The sequence below is a fragment of the Sabethes cyaneus genome, chromosome 1 (assembly GCF_943734655.1).
Source record: "Sabethes cyaneus chromosome 1, idSabCyanKW18_F2, whole genome shotgun sequence".
Lineage (NCBI taxonomy): Eukaryota > Metazoa > Arthropoda > Insecta > Diptera > Culicidae > Sabethes > Sabethes cyaneus.
Genome location: NC_071353.1, coordinates 13994512 through 14011260, shown reverse-complemented (window position 1 = coordinate 14011260; position 16749 = coordinate 13994512). Strand labels below are relative to the sequence as shown.

The 16749-nt window shown below is 39.1% G+C and overlaps 3 protein-coding genes across 4 annotated transcripts in view; all 3 read right to left on the bottom strand.

Moving 5' to 3' along the window:
• Nucleotides 1-1222: 1222 nt before the first annotated feature.
• Nucleotides 1223-1859, bottom strand: LOC128741424 (protein D2-like). The gene is made up of 2 exons (XM_053837235.1): nt 1438-1859; nt 1223-1376 (listed from the first exon to the last, which is right to left on the bottom strand). The coding sequence occupies exons 1-2, from the start codon at nt 1857-1859 to the stop codon at nt 1223-1225; spliced, it is 576 nt and encodes a 191-aa protein (XP_053693210.1).
• A 267-nt stretch (nt 1860-2126) lies between these two features.
• Nucleotides 2127-5988, bottom strand: LOC128745416 (protein D3-like). The gene is made up of 2 exons (XM_053842491.1): nt 5513-5988; nt 2127-2480 (listed from the first exon to the last, which is right to left on the bottom strand). Exons 1-2 carry the CDS (start codon nt 5986-5988, stop codon nt 2339-2341), a joined length of 618 nt encoding a protein of 205 aa, XP_053698466.1. The 3' UTR covers nt 2127-2338.
• A 9982-nt stretch (nt 5989-15970) lies between these two features.
• LOC128736550 (ATP-binding cassette sub-family G member 8) overlaps nt 15971-16749 on the bottom strand; it is a 79553-nt gene continuing 78774 nt past the window's right edge. For both annotated transcript variants that reach the window (XM_053831134.1, XM_053831071.1), the window contains one exon: nt 15971-16620. In XM_053831134.1, the coding sequence (XP_053687109.1) occupies nt 16378-16620 (243 nt within the window). In that variant the 3' untranslated portion in view covers nt 15971-16377. The remainder of the gene's footprint in view (nt 16621-16749) is intronic.

Below are 16749 nucleotides of genomic sequence, written 5' to 3'. Positions count from 1 at the left end.
ATTTTTGACGGAGCAATCGACAACGGTCGAAATGGAAACATGTATCGTTTCCAGTTCTCCTGCTATACGAAATGTACGCAGCAGGATTTCGGAAAGTTTCTTGAAAATAGTTTTTTGACGTGCAGTTTGTTGTCGGTAGTGATAAGGTGCCCGCTCAATGATTATCGTACGATTATAGTTTTTAAGGGCGAGAAAGTGTTATGTTTTAATACTGAAAAGAGCTGAGTTATTTATTTGTGTCCTGACATGTGCAATAAAGTGGATCTAATAATTATTTCATAGTGTTGTTTATTTATTAGTTGCCCTCAGGCGGCTCTTATTCCACCTCTCTTAGCGATGCTGCTGATACGTTTGCACAGCGCTTATTCGACATGCTTTCTCTTGGATGCCTTTAAGCGACCATTATTCCACACTTGCTTTCAGCGGTGCTGCTGATACATTTGTACAACGTTCATTCAACACTTGTTCCACACTTACATAACAACCGTAGAGACAGTGTAGATGTTGGTTAGAAGCTAGAAAAAATGTGGGATATGATGTTTACACAACATGTACTTCAGCAAATTAGTTTATTCAACACCGGATGCTACTACACAACTCTTATTCCACACCTGGTCTTTTAAGTGCTGACGTTTTGTTCCTTGGGTTGTGCTAGCCCCGTAATTGTCGTATAATTTAACAGCGGGTTGCGAAGTCTGCCTATAGAGAATAGAAGTCTTACAGATGCTTAGGGCCAAACAAAAAAATATCTTTTTTCAACATTAATAGAGCGAGATTAAGAAGTGAATTCGATATTCCGGGATTTTGTCTCTAGCAAAAGTATTCGTTTTTGGTAATATAAAATAGCTCGGCTACCAAAAATATTGTAAAATACTAAACACTTTTAATGTATAATATATTCTAAGGGACACAATTTTAGGATAAGCACGAAAAGTATTCCATAAGCGGGAATGGCGGCCGATTTTGACCTGGCTTGAAATGTCAAACTGGAACCAATTCTACCCGCACAAAATGTCAACCACGACCATGGCGGCTCCCACTTATGGAGAGCTCGATTTGTGTCTGTTGAATGTTAAATTTGTTTCCATATCTTATTTCCAAGCTAAACCCAATTAATTCGAATCTTCAGGTAAATAAAAACACATTACATAGGTTAAACAAGTTCAAGTTTTCTGTATTTCATCGAAAATTTTCACAAACTATTCCGCCATCTCATTTAGAGTTAGAAGCCATTTTGAAACTGTCCCAGCTGGCGGTACAGCTTGGGCACGTAATCATCAAATTGGGCTTGGAAGAAATTACCGGCCACCGGAATGCCTAGTTCGTATTTTTCGGAGAACTTCTGGATTGAGAACTTTCCGCGACCTTGGGAACTTCTGTCGAGTAAAAGCAAGCAATTCAGGCGTGCACGGTTCCGTTAGTTTAATCAAAACTTACCGGTTTGAGAGGCGTTTTTCGTCACAGTTCAATTTACCACTTTGCTGGTATACCAAAAAGACATACCGATGAAGACCAGTTTTTTTTGGCGGGGCTGCTCCAATGTATTCCGACAGTGTTTCGCCCCGTTCCATGTCGGTTTCGGGAATGTTAACTACCAACCAATGGTGCCACTCACGAAATTTTGGCGTTGTACGGCTGGGTGCATCCGGATCCGTCATGCATAGGGTGTACAGTGTGTTGGGCTCCGCTATCCATTGAACTTCGGGTATATCCTTGACCTGTTTCGGCATCAGTATGTTCCCAAGGTTAACACGTTGTTCGTCCGGATAGGTAACTTGAAGCAAGCTTTCCGGCGGAACCGGTATTACATCCGGTACGATTTTGTGACTTTTGAAATCACGAACGAATTCCGACGTCATCGAGAACGGGTTCGGTTGGAGTTTCGACTGGGACTGGCAGATGCGACAAGACTGGAGAATGGGATTGTCATGAGCTGCAGAATGCAGTTCATCTGGGTCATCGCCGATGGAACGTCACGAACGTTTCCAAGCAACGGCCCCGAAAGGGTTGGTTGGTGTTTACAGAGGAGAACTAGATTCGCATAAATTGGTCTTTTCCCCCTATAACTGGAATTGTTTCCGTCGATGTGCGAAAATAAAACTGCAGGTATGTTTTGTTATGATTTTTATGTGCTGTTTATTCGTGTTCGGTAATTTTAACTGCCAGGAGTGTGCCGGGTGCCGAAACAAAGAGCAAATAGGGAGTAGTGTTTAGAAGAATGTTTGTCATGCCGCTATGCTGTGTATGTGTGGGTGTGTAGTAGTAGTGGGTGTTAGTGTTTATTCTCCCGAAATCGGGTCAGGCTGCAGCGGGTGGGTGCTCGACGTACGTCGACGCGTTATTTCGTTTCCGTAAAAGTGGCGTACACCTGCGGAACGTAGTCATCGTACTGAGCCTGGTAGAAGTTGCCGGCTACCGGTGACCCCAAATTGTACTTCCGGGCAAACTCGGCAGCAAGGAATTTGCCACGCTTCGAATTACTGCAACGAGACGTTAGAATGGTGTTGTCGCATGATTGCTCTTCTGACGGTTTATAAACTGTATTCTAGAAGGAAGGAAATAACTTTGCCGGGACGAAAATTACGGTGGTATCATGTTTTTTTTTATTTATGCGAGATCAATTTGATAGAGTGGTCATAGTTTAGTATATTAAAGCCTCTTTGCTATTGCTTAACCCTCTTTTTTAGGGTCTGCTGTTTTGAATTGACAATAGATGGATTTCATTCCAACTCGACCAGAGGTTGGCATGACCCTCTCAGAATTTAATGAAACTTTGTGTGTGTAAAGAGTTCATGTAAATAAACATCTTTTCATACTTAGTTTTTCGAAAATTGGTCTAGACTAACGTTTGGAAAGGGTTTAATTTTTTTCTCTTTTTTATTATAAACAATATAACTCGAATACTATAAGACCTACAAAAAATGATCTATGGGTGACTTTTAGAAAATCTTCTAAATTTTCATAAAAATAGTGAAAAAAATATAAATTAACTTCTACACTGAAGAAAAAGCATTTTAAAAACTAAAAATCGATTTTCCAAAAAAAGTCCATCTCGGAAATTGATTAAATTTGTTCTGAAGGTAGACATTTATATAGCTACAAGTCTCTCATATATTGTGAAATGGACATATTTAGGGGAAAATGTTTTTCTAACAAAAACTTATACCTATTTATACCTTTTTTCCCAGGAATTGAACAAGTTTTTGTTAGAAAAACTTTTATCCCTTAAATATGTCCATTTTGCATTGTATGAAAGACTTGTAGGCCATATAAATACATACCATCAAAATAAATTTCATCAATTTCCGAGATGTGCTTTTTAAGAAAATCGAATTTTAGTTTTTAAAATGCTTTTTTCTCAGTGTAGAAATTAATTTTTAGTTTTTCAGTATTTTTTATGAAAAATCAGAAGATTTTCTAAAAGTTACCCATAGATCGTTTTTTGCAGGTCCTATAATTTTCGAATTATATTTTTTATAATAAAAAAGAGAAAAAATATTAAGCCCTTTCCAAAAGTTAGTCCAGACCAATTTTCGAAAAACTAAGTATACAAAGTTGTTTATTTACATGGAATCTTTACACACAAAAAGTTGCATTGAAATCTCAATATTACTACCATGTCTTTTTACTATCTTTTTGTTGTTTTGACTTTCCGTAGTATATTCGACATCTTTTTGTCGTTTTCTTAGCATGTTTGTCGGCTTTTTGGGGCTTTCTAAATTTTTTTTGTTCTTTTTGTCGCTGGTTTTGTGTCTTTTTATTGTATTTTATGTTATTTTCATCATCTCTCTGTCAAATTTCCATCACTTATTTGTAATACTTGAAACGCATTTTCTTCATTATTACGTCTGGTTTCCGTCGTTTTGTTTTTGTTATATCGTTTTACATTATGTTTTTCTGGGCATTTTAATAATTTTGATCGCCTTTTTGTTGTGTTTTCTGAAGGCTTTAATTCTCAACAGTTTTTAATTATCGCGTGATAAGAGTCAAGCAAATTAATGCAAATAGAACAGCATTTCCAGGCACAGGAATACCTCGATATAAGACAACTTCGTTATAAAACAATCTCGATATAAGACAACTCGATATAAGACCATTTTTATCTCGATACCCAGGTAACCAGTAAGCATTAGTATAAGCAGTAAATCAATCGTTTATTAGCATCCCTGGCGTTTTATACTGCAAGTTGCTGTTTATCAGCCTTTTGACTGCAGAACTGTTGTAAATTGGTATCCACAATTCTATTTAAATTCTTCTTGTCAGTAAGTAGCTGCAAATAAGCATTGTCAGCACTATAAGAGGGCTAGCAGTAAAGTAGCCGCATATTTTGCCAAAATAGCATTTAAGTGGCATTTAAGGCAACTTAAATGCTTATTGGCTTGCATTTAAATTCCATTGGAAATGTTTGCTGGTTACCTGGGCATAAGACAAATTTCTTTGACATAGCTGGTAACGATACCAGAGGTAATTTTCCATTTCCAAAATCGGAGCCATGAAGATATTCATGATTTCAAAATAACCCTGCAAATTGTAAAATACTAATAGCTCAAACAAAAATAAATACAGTAATGTTCCGATTTTGTCAGCTCCCGATTTTGTCTATCCCCGATTTTGTCATCCCATAAATTTTGTTAGTCTTTTTTGCTTTCAAACATGATTTATAAAAGTTTTCAACCTGCTTGAAACTATTCTGATTCTCTGCGGAGAGTTTTTGAATAAAATGATGCCTTCTTGCGAGTAATTCGGGGTCAAAATTAGGGTATTTTTATAGTAAAAGTTCTATAGTTCCTAAACAAGCAAAGATAGAGGTACACTATATTCAGCAATGTTGTGTATTTTTACTATTTGTACAACTTTGCCAAACAGGAAAAAGTCATACAACAACTACAAAAACAGCTAAAATAGAAAAAAAAAAATTTCGCGATTCTGTTAGTTTTCCCATTTTGTCAGCCCAAAGTTCAACATGGGGCTGACAAAATCGGAACATTACTGTAGTTCAAAAAACGTAAACACACAACACAAAGTAAAATTAGTGACCGCTAATGCGACGCTAGTTTCAATATAAGACAATTTCGATATAAGACAACTTTTTGAAATTACAAATTGTCTTATCCCTGTAGTAGGTTATAAAGAACAACCTTATTCGCTTGATAGTTATAAACGATTCTATGGTCAAAATATAGTGATATTGTGAAATCTGTGTTGAACACATTTTCCATACCGTCAATTCAAAACAAATTAGATATGTGGCTCTGACCGGAGACGGTGAGGACCGTCTACCCGTTAGAGGGTTAACTACAAATAAGTATTGCATGCGCCTGTGCGACATATTTATCAATCAATTTTTTCAATTGCAACAGAGTGCCTCTTAATGATTTTTTTCTCTCTTACCTTCAGCGAGATTTTATCAAGTTTGATTCGGGGAAATTTACCGTGCACTTTTCTTTCTTGAGTGCAATGAACGATTGTTATTGTTAGGTGGAAGGAGTATGGAAGAGAAACCAACACTCACCGGTTGCTTTGTTTCGGCTCGTCGAACTGCACCTGTCCCGGTTGCTTGTAGACGAGAAACACATACCGATGCAGTCCCGATCCCTCCGGTGGGGCAGAGCTGATGTATTCGGCTAGCGTTTCACCGGTGCTTAGATCGGAACCGGCAATGTTGGTGACGATCCAGTGTTTCCACTCGCGCATCTTTGGATTGGCTCTGGACGGTGCGTCCGGATCGGTCATGATCAGCGTGTACAGGCCGTTCGGTTCCGCATCCCAGCTGACGGTCGGCTGATCCTTGACCTGCGTCGGTGTTAATTCGTTGCCAAGGGAAACTTGCTGACCGGAAGGATAGGACACTTTCACCAGACCGGTCGGTGCTTCCGGGATCACATCGGAAACGATTCCGTTCTCGACGAAAACTTTCGAAACGTCCTGTGCCAAGGCGCAGTGGCAAGCTGCTACGCATGTAACGAACAGAAGCAGTAGTTTTCTCATGATACCGTCAGGTGTACGTTCCAAGTGCTACTGACGGCGAAGCTGTCTAGGTCGGGGTGGAAAAGCAAGTGAGTGACCGCTGTCGCTGTATTGTTGTGTTGGCGAACCGGTTTTCGTGATTCAATTGTATTCTACAACGGGAGGTTGAATCAGCAGAATAGAATTAATATGGGTAACAGTTCTCAATAAAAGAAAATAATAGTCGGGACTTATAATGTCATCAGTTGAGCTCTCATTAATATACGACAGTTATAGATGATTTTTTAAAGTTCAGATTTTTTTATCAATTACTTGCATCTGCATTATCTTCAACTATAGAAGATGATCGCCAGCAAGTGGTTATGATATGGTGTAGCTTCTGCTAATTTTTAGAATTTACAATTGTCCTGTCCTGCGCAAACAGCTGGCTGTGGAGTCAGTCGAATAAAAATCGGAGTATGACATCAAGGTTTTGCGGCTATGCTTTGCTGAAGTCAATCACAAAGCAATTAAAATTCATGTAAAACTGGTGTGTTGATTTTTCATGGCACATTTTCATTTGCCTTGCTTAAAACCTTATCAGTCAAACCAGTTTAGTAAGACAGCACCGTGATAAGGGCACCTCCTGTACCATGTTGTAGGATGCATACCACTCCAAGGTTTTTGTTTCGTAATGGCAAAATGCTAAATGCGGCCAAAACAGCACGGAATACTTGTGATGCTTCAGGAAAGTCAGCAAACGTCCAGTTTTCGATTTTCCGCCGATCTCATTTGGCTACCAACGGGGTAGCAGCCCCATAGCGCCGTAAATACAAAAGATAAAACTTACTTTCTTCTGCAAAGTTGTAGATAATAATTACTTCTACAGTTTCCCTTTACACTACATTTTTGAATTCTGTTTCGTTGAGGCGCTGTAGTCAAATGAGAATCTACTTAGCAAAAAACCGAAAATTAAGCCTGGCTCAAAGAAGATAAACGCGCGCCTTGGACGGTAATAGTTGAAGGAAGCGCGAACTTCTAGGGTAGATGAGTTCGTGTATTTGAGAGCTCGGAGAACAGTCCAAGTAAAGAGATCCAGTGGTGCATTCAAGCAGAAAACCGGGTCTATTAGACCGGCGAAACCCTTATTAGACCGGCAATTCATACTTTTGTGTACGGATATTATTACTACGACCAGCATTGCGATCTATTGTGATCTTATCCAGGTGTTCTTCCGCACTTCGTTGTTTTTACAGTATCACTATAAAGTGAGCGAACTGGTTATTATCCGTGCTTAAAGTGCCGGCGTTTTCATCCCTTTTTTCCATCTACGCTTCTTACTACTCTTAAACCAATCTAGATCTAGAGTCAGGTAGTGCGGAGGTAGTTTATAATTTGTCCTTGGACAAGAGGCTTCATTCGCACCTTAAGCAAGGACAACTTGCTCTGGCAAGAGGCTTCATTGTTAGTAAATGCAGAATTTTCTTTAAATCGTTGCAATGGACTTTAAGCTGTTATGCTGCCCGTGGATTACACACGCCGCCCTTGCCGTGCTCGAATGGAAGGTACTGCGGACGATCTTTAGTGGAGTACAAGCTGAAAGTGGTGAACAACGAACACGTATGAATCACGAGCTTCAGGCACTGCTGTTTGGCACCACACGTAAGATGGCAGCCCTATCACGAGATTTGGTAGTGTGACTCTACCCAGGTAACCAATAAGCATTTCCAATGCAATTTAAATGCATGCCAATAAGCATTTAAGTTGCCTTAAATGCTACCTAAATGCTATTTTTGGCAAAATATGCGGCTACTTTACTGCTAGCCCTCTTATAGTGCTGACAATGCTTATTTGCAGCTAGTTACTGACAAGAAGAATTTAAACAGAATTGTGGATGCCGATTCACAACAGTTATGCAATCAAAATGCTGATAAATAGCAACCTGCAGTACAAAACGCCAGGGATGCTAATAAACGATTGATTTACTGCTTATACTAATGCTTATTGGTTATCTGGGCAGTAAGGCAACTTACGTAAACCTACCTCCGTATCGTATCTAGGATTCGTGGCGGCAAGGCCCAACCATATCAGGGCGAATTAAAGACCAACGAACTGGAAACGGGCTTTGTAGTAATGAGCAAAATGAAGGAACGCGTGATGAACTGGAAGGTGGTCAATGAGAGGATGTGTATGTTGAGGATGGCCCCTCTATTCCTGGTGCCGGTGGGGTTCTTGAAGAGAACGGATTTCACTGCACAGTCGTTCGGCATCCTTGCGAGGTGGCCGGCCCACCGTAGTCTCCCAACTTTCGCCAGGTGTACGATGGGAATCTCTCCAAGCAGTGCCTGTAGCTCGTGATTCACTCGCCTCCGCCATTCTCTGCTTTCCGTTTGTACTCCACCGTAACACCTTTCTTTCAAATACGGCAAGTGTACGTATGTCTTCCGTAAGCAAAGTTACTGTCTCCAGTCCGTAGACTACCGGTCTGATTAGCGTTTTGAAAATCGTCAGCTCTATGCGGCGGCGTATGCTCCTAGATCGAATCATCTTGCAGAGGGAAAAGTAGGCTCGATTTCCAGCTTGAATGCGTCGTTGAATCTCCTTACTCGTATTATTGTCGGCGGAGACCAGAGATCCCAAATATACGAACTCATTAACCACTTCTAGTCCATCGCCGTCATAGTCCATATCATAGACTTAGTTTTTGCTACATTGACTGTAAGCTGGGAGCTTTCGGAGAGGTCATCTAACTTGCTCTGCATATCGTTTCGGCGTTGTCGTCGGCTAGATCGAGTTCATTTAGCTGCTCCATCGTTAGAGGATTCCAAGGCAATCCTCGATTTGGTCTACTGTCAATTACTCCAACTAATATCTCATCCATAACGATGAGAAACAGAAGCGGTGATAAAATGCAGCCCTGTCTCACGCCAGCAGTAACCCTTATGGGGTCGGACAAGACGCCGTCGTACAAAACCTTGCACGAGAACGCCTCGTACTGAGCCTCGATGAGATGGACTAGCTTATCTGGAACTCCTCTACGTCTAAGTGCGCCCCAGATGTTTTCGGGGCTGAGTGGGTCGAACGCCTTTTCGGAGTCAAATGTCAAATAAAATGCAGAGCATTGTGATATGGTCTACACATGATCGGTGATGGTTAAAACCATAAACTTTTGTCTCATTCACGAAAATATCAGACAGCTATGATCCGATTTTAACCTGTAGTTTTTCAAGCCTCGAAGTCAATTTGAAGTGACTCCAACCAGTGATAGAAGCGTTGAGAAAACCCAAGCTTAGCAAACTGCTTCAGAGTAATGTTATGATCAATTCGATCAAATGCTGCCTTAAATTTAATGTAACATGTAGAGGATTCCAGCAAATTTGTATCAACTGATCTTCCTGGTACAGAACCATGCTGGAAATTAAGCGGTATTTATAATATCTGCAAAATTTTCTGATGATTGAATGCTTGAAACTTACTTAGTTCTTTTGCCAAGCGTCTAAGTAAAATCTAAAAATAAAAAAAAGAAATCATCGAACTATTGAAATCATCATCAAAAAACCCGAATTAATCCACCTAGCGGCGTGACCTAGCCTTTCTACTGCCACAATAATCGTTATTTAATTTCTCAGGAACATCTATAATTAACTTGACTATATTTTTAAATATCCGTTCCGTATTCCTCAAAATCCTTATTTGCCAGAAAAATTCACAACGTATTGCGTAGAATAATTATATTTTCTTTCCTTGAGTGCGTAAATACTTTAAGCGTCATTTATGTTACTTGATTATTTAGTTTTATAATCGGTTGGCCTTAACTTTCGGGTTTCAGAGCCACATACGAAACTTGTTTCGAACTGACAATATGAAATATGTGTTCATAGCAGATTTTTTGATATTTTTTTTGAGTGGTTTTTTTAGTGGTTTTTTGGGGTAGATTTTTTTGATATTTTGATATTAATACCATGCGTTCGAAAGTTAGCATCTTTGAAAAACAAGAGTTCAGAAAAATTATTATTATACTTCGCTTTTTTCTTAGCTGGCGCTCCTTCAGATAATTATTTTTGCATGAAAATCAAAACTTAAGCTTCTTTTGAATGTACTTTCATGAAAAGATAGTCATTAACTTGATCACATCGTTTTTACAATGTTAGAGGGTTAGGAAAACAAGATGAGGTCGAAAAATGTGCAAAAACTGTGCCATAAACATGCTTGAGATGAGAAATATGATCGATATGATTTCCAGTGCTTGTCATTTTTGATTTATTTATTAAAATATGATACATGACATAAGACATCTGTCCTTTAAAATGTCACTAACGAAAACAAATCTTACAAAGTTACTACCGTGCAACGTTTACTTCCTATTTTTCGTATAACATTTCTAAGCTCTAGTATCTATGGATTGAAAAGAGCATCTATTAATGCGAAATTTGTATAAATTTATTTGGAAAAATCAACTCACTAGTATTTTGATCCTATACACCACTATATGTACTTATATACTTAAATTAACTGCTTTTCTCCGCTTTTTGCTTTTCTTGTACAATTGTGAGTAACAGCAAGTGAAGAAAATGACTATTGAAATCTAAAAAAGAAAAGAAAAAACTTTTCGATTGAATCCCACTATTTAATATTTATTTGCAACAGATACGTAGTTCGCCTACGACGTGCAGGCTTCATCAGTGTCTTATTTCAAAGCGTATACGTATCTGTCGCGAATAAATATTAAATAGTGGAATTTACTGCCCATGGATGCATAGTCGACGTAACGACCAGCACCATGATTGTTGAGAAAACGCATTTTTATCGTGAAATAAAGCCATATAATCTTTGCTATAAACTTTTTCAAACGAATAATCTGTCTATTTAGTAGAGTTTATTAATCAAAAGAGGACTGATGGAGTTTCATGATTCATTCCTCATTTATTGTGTTTAAAAAATGCGAACGCCAGTTTATGTGAATAAACAGACTGGTTTTTGAACGATTATTCCCATAACTTGGCGTCAAGCTACAAAAACAAATAGGTTACTATGCTGATTGATTATGCAGGAAATTACGTCAACCATTAGCATTACGTGAAACCAATAGCAGAGTAACTCAATTTTCCTAAATTTCTCGAATGTTTTCGAACAAACATATGTTGTTTGAGTATTGGGCATGTGAACAACATAGTTAAGAGTGCGTAGGACCGAAAAAGTACATTTTGGTCATTTTGGTTTTTACGTCAACTATGCATCCATGGGCAGTTTAGTAGGTTAAAATTTTTTTTCTTTTATTTCAGAGTTCGTATTCCACTAAGAGGCTTCAAAAACTTCAGACTATTGACATGTTTCTCACTTTTCTTGAATTTCATAGCAAATTGTCATCACATATATACATACATACATACATACATACATACATACATACATACATACATACATACATACATACATACATACATACATACATACATACATACATACATACATACATACATACATACATACATACATACATACATACATACATACATACATACATACATACATACATACATACATACATACATTGCACACATTGAATACAATCAACATTTGATTGATATGTTTTGATTTCACACGTTTTAACGGTTTAATATACGGTGCTTAAGTGTTAAAGTTTGAATAACTTTTGAATGAACCGTCCGATTTTCAATAACTCGGTTTCGTTTGATAGATCTCAGCAGTAATTTTCAAATAATAATAAAATGTCTGATGTTTTTCATTTAATTAATTCTTAAATGTTACAAAAATAGGTTTTAAATACTATTTTTTCACATTTCTTTATGTAACTTTCAAACTACAAGTCCAATCGTCATGAAATTTGGAAGTTAAGGGTTTGTAAGGCTCCTCTTTCATATGCAATCAATTTTGTTCAAATCGGTGAAGGGATCTATGAGATAATGAAGTCCCATATTTTTCGTATTTTTATACATAACTTTTGAACTAAAAGTCCGATCAGTATGAAATTCAATAGCGACCAATGGGACACCTAGACCTTTCATTTGACACTAAGAACATTAAAATCGGTCCAGCCATCTCCGAGAAAAGTGAGTGAGATTGAAAGCGTTACATACACACACACACACACACACACACACACACACACACACACACACACACACACACACACACACACACACACACACACACACACACACACACACACACACACACATACATACACACACACAGAAAATGCTCAGTTTTCGAAACTGAGTCGAATGGTATATAACATTCGGGCCGCAGGACCTTCTTTCCATTTTCGGTTTTCCAAGTGATTTCTATACCTTTATACTATATATTTATATAGTAGAAAGGCAAAACGCAGCGAGAATAGCAACAGTTTTGCAAAGTAGAGGACTGGTTTGAGTCGTTTTATGGTCCAAATTGTACAAGACATCTTTCTTTGTACTTGAAACTTGCAAGCTTTACGCAAGGAACATTTTTCCTCGCGGTTGTAGTTGTTGCTATTGTTGAAATCTCGACATTTCTCGTGGATTTGTCGGAGAGTGAAAATTTCATCAGTAGTAGCACCCCCATGACCTATTGGGAATACACGACGTAACAAAATGTGGAAAAACACCTCGTAGGCGGCGTGGATCAACGTTTGACTGACACTGAACACTGACAATTCCACCAGCTTCACACTAGCGGAACAACAAGTTGAGCAGGTAGACGCCTTTCAATATCATGGTAGCCAGACAACGCCCGATGGTGGTATCAAGCCTGATGCAGGTCTGCGAAACATTTGGTGCTCAAACCAGATCACTCTACGTACGAAAACCCGAATCTTAAAATTCAAACGTTAAATCCGTACTGCTGTATGCCTGCGAAACGTGGTGCGTCTCAGCGGAGACAACGCAAAAACCGCAGGTATTTGTTAACCGTTGCCTGCGATACATCATTCATCCCTGGTGGTCTGACAACTGGATAGTCAATGAGGAACTCCATTGTCGGTGTCATCAACGGCCGATAGCCACAGAAATTCGTGAACGTAGATGAAAGTGGATCGGAAACCCCTTAAGGAAAGGGTCGAACGAGGTCTGCAGAGAAGCACTCGACTGGAATCCACAAGGACAGCGTAGAAGAGGCAGACCCAGTGGCTCATGGCAACGCAGCTTAGCCAACGACATCCGGGCTGTAGACCAGAACCTGACCTGGCGACAGGTAAAAGCCGTGGCGGGCAGTGGAGATCTCTGATTTCATCCCTTTGTTCTGTCGGACTGGATGGACTCATAAGTAAGTAAAACTCTTTCTCCCTAAGCGAGTTCTCCGTGCAAGAACCGCTTTCTTCTATTCTGCCGACCGGTAAATTATACTTTGCGCGTTTGTTCCTTAACTGTTATTTTTCCCGAGCAAGTTCATTCGCAAGCTCAGGCGCACGCAAGTGTAGGGCGAAAAAACAAAGTTGGTTAGCTGGAGTGCATCACTCGCACTTTCATCGCTTACCGATGCGCGCTGCATTCTCGCAGCACCGAATTCTTTAGTACCCATTTACGTGTTTTTCTGCAAACCACGTAAAATTGATTATATAATAAATTTTCGTTCTCCGAACCGCAAGGCATGCGAAACAGTTTAAACTTTTATTTACCGGGATATAATCCTCTGGATCCAGGCTGGATTTCTGAATTAGATTCGATAGAGTCTAGGATCGTCATCCAAGTCTGGGAATAGTGTTGTGAAAAAAACATTGCGATAGATTTTAAGAGTTCCCTGAGGTTGGATAGAATTCCCTAAGAATTTCAGGTTTTACCAGAGAAAATAAAAATCCCTGAGGGTTCCCGGATTTCCAGGTTTTTCCAATGTTTTTTAATGCCGTCTGCACTGTTGTACTGTACTCTAACAACTGGCTGGGAAGTCTGTCGTATAAGAAACAGATGGTCAAGTTTCGATAAAGCAATGTAGCACCTAGACTTTGCTTTGCTTGTTATCCCTAATAGTAAGAGAATTCGAAAAGCAGTATCAAGCGGGACTTGCGGAGGTGCTAAAACGGGGACAAATCCTCCAGAAATGTCGGGAGCATCATATTTTCGTATCAGGGCAGCATACGATACAGTTGAGCGCAAACAGCTGTGGCAAATAATGCACGAGGACGGTTTTCCGGACAAACTGACGCGGCTGTTCAAAGCTACCCGGTAGCGAGTGATGTGTTACGTATGTGTTTTCGGACAATCTCGAGTCCCTTCGAATCGCGCAGAGGGTTGCGGCAAGGGGGTTTCGCCTGTATGTTATTCAACATCGCTATTGAAGGTGTGATCTAGCGAGCAGGCATCGAAAGGAGAGGAACGATCTTCAGAAAAGTAGCCATCTCTTAGCCTCCGCATACAACTTCGACATCATTACTAGAAACCTTGCGACGGACGAGCTAAACACGGATGATACGAAGGCTAAGAACAAGAACAAGAACAGCGTCGAAGAGACGGTACCCAATAAATATTTTTGTTTAAAAGGGGCTTTTTCGACTATTGCAAGTTTCAAGTAGCGAGGAAGTAGAATCTCTGTCTATCTTTTCTATCGAAGTAAGTTTCGTAGAACTTTTTTGAGTACTTTTTTGCGTCCGGATTTGACTTCGTAGTGCAGTCTTGTACAACTTGTGCCATTTTCGCTGCGTCTTCTGATGACAATTGCGATAACTTCTTTCTTTATTCTCAGATTCTACTAAGACGCTCAACAAAGGAATTCTAGGTAAGTTTCAAGCATTCAATCGTCGGAAAATTTTGCAATTTCGTTCCAGAATTTTGGTTGTTAGACAGAAATGGATATCAAGACAATAAACATACAAGCACAGAGTACACGGGATGCACACAAAGTCGTATATAACAAAGAAGGTCAATCAGAAAGTGCAATCACCCGTAGCCAGTCGGTCGAAAGTGTGATGTTTCTGACACCCTTCCTCTTGTTTTGTTTTCCCGTAAAATCTCGCCACACCGCCAGAGATCACCTTGTGCTGGTTCCATAACACAGTTCTAGAAAAAAATTCGATTCCACATGTTTCCGTAGGTTGGTTCGATTTTCACGCTAACCTTCTAAATGTCATATTTGGCACACTAACCTAGGTTTGAGTGCAATCCAAGTGCATAGTACTTAGTTGCATGTTTGGTTGCATTGGATTTCAAAAGGCACCGACCGGTTGGCACGGAAATTGTTTATCGCTATGATGATTGTGTTTTAATGGCTGTCATCATTAGCTGCTGGCTGTGCAGTGCAGTGTCTTGCTTTGGTGGTCCAGTGATAAAGGTGATGATGTCATACGATAGCAGTCGAAAGTTCGAAGCTTTGCCAGAAACGTTTCTTTGTTGGCTGGTATTAGATTTGCTATAATCGGCTGTAAAATTCGTTAAAATTAGTAGGCTAAGTCTCAGTGGAAAGTAATGTCGCAGCCTATTGAGGAGTATAAATTGCATCGGTTGAGAAAGATTAGCAGTTTTGCACTGTTACATTAAAGTTAGAGTTATAGTAATGAACCGGAATGCGTATGTTACATTGTGGTACATTTAGCGAATAATGGTTGTAATGGCTGTGTTAAAAACAACTAAATTAGAGGAAGAGAAATCTAGACAGTTTTGTTCGTAAATTGATGGTAGCTCTCACTATTATAGAAATGTATTCATTTGAAAATGTTCAATCACTTTTCCCTTATTTCTTCTTTTGTTAATTTTAATATGTGCGGAAGTTAAATAGTAGATTTAGTGTTTGGAAAGGTTTTATTTGACCTTGTTGAAAAGCACTTTCTATTTTTTTTCTTTGAGTAATACACAAGCACTTAGTAGTTTATAAGGCATTTACTTACCTGTCAAACGTTTCATTGCCAAAAACACACAACGTAAAATTCACCATGTTGACTAGTAATGCAACTAGTAGACTGTGATTTATTCGGTTGCTTTGTTGTGCCGAACACGAAACCGCAAACTTAGTGCAAATTTTAGGTTAGTTTTATGAGATTTGCAATTTGCAAAGTTTAATTAAAAATTGAACTTTATTTAACTTTATTCGGCATTGCATATGTAGCACAACATTTTAATGCAGAAATACTTGCATGTAATTTACCAAATATTTTCGTGTAAAATATAGATTTCCAACTGTTTTTCAGTGGTGAATTATTATTAACTTCATGTCTTCAACCGCTGATTCGCTTTCGGTTTCGTGTTTATTTGTTGTTTGTTTCTAAAACATTCGATTAAAAATCTTAAATAGTTTTCTAACGATCTCATTCTTTCCTTCTTATCTCTAGTACCATCTAATAATTTCAGTTAAATAAAAAAAATGAAAAGAACAACTAAAAACGCTTTTTTTTTAGTTCCTACTGACAGTAGAAGTCATTCTATTACGATAGTCGTCCGTGTTGTTTTGCACCTGATGCTACTTACCTAGGCGGTAGAGTTGACAGATCTAACCAGTCAGTGGCCTCTACATGCGCTTCTGCCGGCGATCGGTTCGCCTCCGGAACAAATGCTGACATTTGATCAGAAAGACAATCATGGTAAGGGCGAAAAACACGATACAGGTCAATAGCAGCCCCAGCACGGTGGAGGAGTACATGTCGCTCGGATCCAGCACGTGATCCCGAGCCAGCAGCAGGTGATCGACCAGAACGGCTGTTCCGTTCGGTGGTGGGCAGGGCTGCTGGACGATAATCTCCTGGTGCTGAACCTGGAATGGCAAGGCGGCGGCGGTATTAGTTGAGTTTCGTTCATAGTTCAATCGATAGATGTTCGGGATTACGAGTAAGTACACCAAAACGAACGATATGTTTTGAAATCATGGCAAATTACGAAAAAG

Excerpts from the sequence above, each read along its gene's own strand:
- LOC128745416 (XM_053842491.1), bottom strand. The coding sequence starts at position 5,988 with ATGAGAAAACTACTGCTTCTGTTCGTTACATGCGTAGCAGCTTGCCAC. Across the intron at positions 2,481-5,512 it reads GAGCCGAAACAAAGCAACCG|TAATTCGAAGCGTGGCAAAT; the intron begins GTGAGTGTTGGT and ends GTCTCGTTGCAG.
- LOC128741424 (XM_053837235.1), bottom strand. The coding sequence starts at position 1,859 with ATGACGTCGGAATTCGTTCGTGATTTCAAAAGTCACAAAATCGTACCG. Across the intron at positions 1,377-1,437 it reads GAAAAACGCCTCTCAAACCG|AAGTTCCCAAGGTCGCGGAA; the intron begins GTAAGTTTTGAT and ends TTTACTCGACAG.